The following is a 6171-nucleotide window of genomic DNA, read 5'->3' as shown; positions in this document are numbered from 1 at the left end:
AGGAACTAGAAATTGTCCTAACACTAACTTTATGAAAATTGTCCGTTTATTAGAGGTAATTTGACGAAATCTTTCCCAAATAGTGTCCGTGTCCGATCATTGGAACGTACTCATGTCCGTTTATGGGAATGGGTTTGGAATCAGAGTTTACACGAATGTTTTGTTCATGAAATTTGTCCAGTTATGGAAACTGTCCGTATTGGAGAATTTCTCTGTAGATATGTGTGTATATTTTGCGTGAGTCGTAACGAAAATTAACGTAATTATAAGTAATAAAAAAGAGTGCATGCACGTGCTTAAAAACGTCGAGGCAGTGGTTGTGGTTATTGTGAAAATATCGCAACGTCAGCAATCAGCGTTCGAGCATTTGCACCGTCTCTTTTCCGAATCGGAAGTACCGAGCGATCACCTTGTGATGAGAACGTATTGGTGCATTAAATCTCACGAATAAATTAAGTGAGCAGGTTATTTAATAAAATATAAAACAACAAAAGCGGTTTCTAAATGACAAATGAAAAAAGTAAAAACATTTCTCATTTCAATGATTTGCCATTTTCGCCTTTTCATTAATAACAAGTTTGATGTTGCGATGTGTGTGTCGCGCACTGTAACGCACTACATAACTGTTACACACGAAATAATCACATACACGCGTACCGTAAATTTAGTGTGAGCGCAGCAAGCTCGCGCTAAACCCCCAACATCCCCATCCACAACGCAGCAGCTGCAGCGGCGACTGCAGACAACGAGGGAGGCCGACAACTCGATCGACTGCGTACTGTGCAAGTGCGCTGCGCTCAGGCAAACCGAAATAAGCGCCTATGCTTCCCGCAGCAACAGCCTCATGACAACGATGGCGACGACGCGCAACGCGGCACACAGTTGCGTAGCTACGCCGACATTTGAAAGCAGAGGGTATTTAACCGACCCCAAATCAATTTGCAATTTCAGTCTAAAATCGCGTTGCAGCGTTGCATGAACTTCCCGAACAAAACGGAATAATTAGTTCGCGCTCACGATACTTAACACGAACAACTAAAAACATTTGAACTTGAATTTTCAAACAAGCAAAAAACCAAAAAAAGAAAACAAAAACAAACAAATAAAGATTCTCACCACAACTTAAATATACACACGTTAGTGCATGTACTTATGAAATAACCGTAATTGTACAACGGTCTGCGAAACCTGGCGTTTGTGCAGCTGTGTGTGAGTGCATACATGCGATTTTGATATTGCATTGCCGTGTTGCGATAAATTGTGCTGTGGTTAAAACACCGTCAAATAATAACACGCAACTCACATATTTGAAGACGAACCGGCCGAGCAAGTCGCAACAACAACAGCAAGAGATCCCAACCACAAACAATAAATAAAATAAAAGTAAACAAACGAAACTGAAAACTACTTATCCGCGCTGGTGTGCCATATTATTGAGTGAAGTGTATTGCTCTTGGTGCTCGTACCGTAATCGCGAATCGATTATCTAATAAAGCAAGTGGGTGCACGCCAATGTATGACCTAGAAAAGCTACGGTCGTGTTGAGAGCACTGTGGCAAAGTGGGTGATAGTTGACGGCTCAAAGAGAAATGAGCAAACAACTTTTCAGTCCAGACACGTTCATTTAGTCGAGCCGAGGCTGCGTTTATATCACACACCTAAACCGATACATAAGCCCAAAGACCCGTTATACCGTGAAATAGTGTATAGAAAATAAACATTCATAAACTTTATTAGGTTACCGAATTCACATATATACATATATTTGAATTAACCAAAAACTGAGCCCTGTGCAATTTCATTGTTGTTGGACTCATTCGACATCCTTGGGTTAAAAAAAAATCGCGCATAGCGACTAAGTAGGTGAATTGCATTATTTCTGCAAATAAGAAAGGGAAAACACGTGCCAATGAACGAAAAAGTAAAAGTATTACCAATAATATGAACTTAAAAGCATTCAGCAGATAAGCTATTGACAACAAATTATAACGCTTTGGTGGAGTGTGGAGCTTTGCGCGCAGATACAGAATCAGTGTGCTAATCAGACTAGAGCAAATAACCAGCCAGCCACCAGTGTGTTTTACTAAGAAATATTGAGTAAGGTCAATATCGAAAGCAGCTAAGGAATAAAAATAATACAAACAATTACACTAAAGAAAACGTTAAAAATAAATTGTCCATCCGGTGGTATCCGAAAATAAGAAAGATGAGTGAAGCTCCAGATAGCCAATTGGGTAACAATGAATCTTCTGCCGCCCATACTCAGAACCCAGAAAAAACCGATTTCAAACAGGAGTTATGTCGAGCGAGCCAGTTTAGTACAGGTCACGCTAACGGTGGTCATACCTTTGTGGTAACAGCAGTTATGACTGAAGCAATTACCGAAAGAGAGAATCAAGCCAGTACTTCAAGCAAAACTGACGCTACAGTAAATTTTAATGTAAATAACTCTTCAACTATGCCAAAAGAATTAAATATCAATAATGCAAATCCAACAGAATCGACGAGCCCACAGTTATTGCACCATTCAGATTTGTCTAAAGCGGTTGTGCCTATTTCTTCCTCATTACCATCAAAATTGCTAAGATTTCATGCTAAACGCTCGGCAGAAGCCCTGCTGCAACGAGTGGGGCAATCACAATCGTTGGACTCGCAATTCGGTAGCGATGAAGGTGCTGTGGGTGGCAGTGAATATGAGACGAATCATAGCCCAGATGTTTTTGATATGCCAATCCCACTGAGTGGTGCCCATGCACCGTTGGTGGCTGGAAGCACATCGGTTGAGTGTTATGAAGATAAGTTAATTGATGTGGGTATGGGTTCCTCTATAGAAGATTCTGAAGAGTCGGAAGAGGACGATGAATTAAAGCCGCTCGCTGTCGATAATCACGTTTTGCATGAAGTCATTTTAAACTCATCGCCTGTAGAGTGTGATAACTCGCAGTTTCAAACTGATCCTAGTTTGAGTACACCTGCCGCAGCTGTTTTAAGCGAAGCGAATTTAGAAAAGTTTCATAAACATAATGGTTCACATCAAAACCATCCCAACGACTATTACCGGCAAATGGATAATATATATCTACATCCGAACTTTAAATTGGAGCCCGATGCTACAAGGCAAGATATTCCAGAAGATTCGCCACCGCCTGCAGTTGCTCCGGCCAACTCACCGACCGAACCCAAACGTGTACACCGCTCTTTTTTGACGATGAAGAAGCCTTCAATATTGGAACATGCAGAAACTCAAGAGCACATAATCAAAGCTCTAGATCACAACTCTATGTCATCTTCCATGGAAAACAGTCAAAAAACAGAGTTGAAGATAGATCATTCACCTACCAATGAACTTGATACATTAGATCCATCAATGATAGCAAGTGAAGATTTAGCTGCTGAAATTACCGAAGCAGTAGAATTTTACTTCTCCAATGATAGCATACTCAAAGATGCATTTCTACTAAAGCACGTTCGACGTAACAAAGAGGGTTTTGTTAGTCTCAAGTTGGTTTCCAGTTTTAAACGGGTTCGTCAACTAACCAAGGAGTGGAAAGTTGTTGGTGACGCTTTGCGACGCAAATCTCAAAAGATAGAATTAAACGATTTGGGCACAAAAGTCCGTCGTATTGAGCCCTTGCCCAATTTTGATGAAACAATGCCATCACGCACCGTTGTAGCTTGCGATTTGCCACTCGATAAGCTGACTATTGAAAAAGTTTCGGAAATATTCTCCAAATGTGGTGAGATCGCATTGATACGTATTCTGAAACCCGGTATGGCGATCCCAGTGGATGTCAGACAGTTCATGAACAAATACCCAGAGGTGCAACAGAAAGAATGTGCCCTTGTAGAATATTTGGAGTCGTCATCGGCACGTGAGGCAAAGAATTTGCAGGGACCGTTCCAAGTTTTCGAAATGGTAGCTCCCAAGAAGAAGACGGGAAAGAAAGCTATCATACAGGTGGCGACACCGGTTGCACGAATGGTGGAGAACTATCGGTACTACAATGACGCCACTTACGAACGTACACGGGGAGGCAGTTTCAGCGGTATTGTTCCACATGATATCACAGATTTGCGTTACAAACTTAAACGCTTCAATTCTGATATCCACCCCAAACCACTGCCCGAATTTCATCACAACAATGTCAATAGTCAACCAAATTTTCACCATATGCAGCACAATATGCATAGAACCCAGCATCGCGGAAACTTTGGCAATGAAGCCTCACACCAATATCAACCCTATCAGCCTCGTGTGGCTAGTAATAACGAACCGACCTCACCTGGCGTCAGCGGCAACAACAATACTGGCGCTTACATTTACGCATATTCACCACGTCGCTATAGCAATAATTCAACCATCTCTGCCGGCTCCGCTCCGGTTGTGGATGCTGCTGTAAATACATCACCAATTACTACCAACAAAAGTGCTATTAGCAATTCCAACAGCAACTTGGTGCGACGCTTATCAAATTGTTCAGATAATTACTCAAGCTTTTCAGATTCACGCCGTCCATCGAACTGTTCGGAAAATATGTCCCAACGTCGTGACTCAAATTGCTCTGAAAATTGTCCATGCTCAAGACGCATCTCTGACTTTGGGCAAACAGAAGTTTATCGCAAAATGTCCCAAGGCTCTACTGGAAGTGGCGGGGAGCGCCGTTTCTCCAACGGTTCTATGCAATTCGAACGTACATTCTCCAATCCGAACGAGATGAGCAACAGCGGAAGCAATAATTTTTCACGCCGTATGTCTAATGACTACAACTTTGAACAGCGCAAGCAATCAGTGGACACACAAACTGACCCTACCTTTGATGATCCCAATGTGGGTGGTGGTGGCGGTGGTTACAACGTTTTTCCTCGCCGCTACTCCAACAACTTTAATGCGGCCAACAAAATGGCTGCATATGACAATGCGCAGTACATCAATGGTCGACGTATTTCCACCGACTCCGGCTATGATCGGCGTTACTCGTTTGGTTCTGAATATGAGGGCTCGCCACGCTCACGAACCGGTAGTTTTTTGAACAATTACAAGCATGCTGTCGATTTTGATGGACAACCACGATCACGAACTGGTAGCTTCCTTGACAACTCACCTCGTTCTCGGTCGGGATCATTCGCACAAAGGAACTCCGAGAATTTGGTTCGTACACCAATAGGCCCAGATGGTAGCAAAGGCTTCGCTGGTCGCGCTAGAAAATTTGGGCAGACAATCTCACCTGTCAACTGATTAACTAAAAATATAATAGATAACCTTGTAGAAGTAGAAATGTCATATTCATCAGCCATATTTCAATTTTTTATATCCGGAAAATGCTCTTCTCAATCTTGAGAGTTTTTTGTATCATCATCTGGCGTTTTTATAGTGGGTTACCAGAATCATGAAATTATATTTTTGTATGTGTCTACCTAAGTACATGCCAGAATATACATAACTACTTAAATGATTTATTAAAGAATCGTGTACACATACATAAGTATGTACGTATCTACCTAACCAATTTTTCTACATATTTTTTTGTTACAATTACTCAAAAAATTTTTCTTAAGTACCCATTATTGTTAACTATGTTTATAAATATTTTTGTGATTCCTTAGTGTTTCGAAGCAAGTGTGGACAAATCGCCAATAGAGAATAAAAATATTTTAATTTTTAGCTTTTTAGCTGAGCACAATTGTATTGTTAATACTGTGTTCAAATATATCGGCAAACTTCTGGAGTTACTGCAAGCGAAGAAGAAGAACAACAACAAAAATTATGTTTGCCTTGGCGATTTGTTTTGATGAGGTTTTGTCCAACTGTGACGTTAGTTTTATAAGGTTATTCACCTCATTGGTATTTGTACTTTTGGTGATGAACTGCTCTAACAATCGTTTTGGGATTGGTTTTGGCAAAATCTCTCCTGCTTTTAATTTAATATAAGTACAAAATAAAATATTTTATAAAATCTTAAGTATTTGTTTTTTTTTATTGAACACTTCATTGACGGTAAGTAATTTTACTTGTATCGTTTAAACAACACTTAGACAAATGAAAATTTAATTTGAATTTTGGATAATGCAAATGAATAATAATCAATTAACAACCATATCATATATAGTAAGTCAACTTGTCTATACATATTTGGTGGCCTACTCTCCATGGGTTTTATATTGGCATTTTGT

The 6171-nt window shown here is 40.3% G+C and overlaps 1 protein-coding gene across 1 annotated transcript; it reads left to right on the top strand.

Annotated features, from left to right (window-relative positions):
* The first annotated feature begins 737 nt into the window (after positions 1-737).
* Positions 738-5960, top strand: LOC105225347 (uncharacterized). The gene has a single exon (XM_011203754.4). The coding sequence runs from the start codon at positions 2207-2209 to the stop codon at positions 5234-5236; it is 3030 nt and encodes a 1009-aa protein (XP_011202056.2). The 5' UTR covers positions 738-2206; the 3' UTR covers positions 5237-5960.
* The last annotated feature ends 211 nt before the right edge of the window (positions 5961-6171 follow it).

The sequence above is a fragment of the Bactrocera dorsalis genome, chromosome 3 (genome assembly GCF_023373825.1).
Source record: "Bactrocera dorsalis isolate Fly_Bdor chromosome 3, ASM2337382v1, whole genome shotgun sequence".
Lineage (NCBI taxonomy): Eukaryota > Metazoa > Arthropoda > Insecta > Diptera > Tephritidae > Bactrocera > Bactrocera dorsalis.
Note: the sequence above shows the minus strand (reverse complement) of the source record. Positions and strands in the feature narration are given on the sequence as shown.

What these genes read in the sequence shown, in the direction of transcription:
- LOC105225347 (XM_011203754.4), top strand. Translation starts at nt 2,207, where the DNA reads ATGAGTGAAGCTCCAGATAGCCAATTGGGTAACAATGAATCTTCTGCC.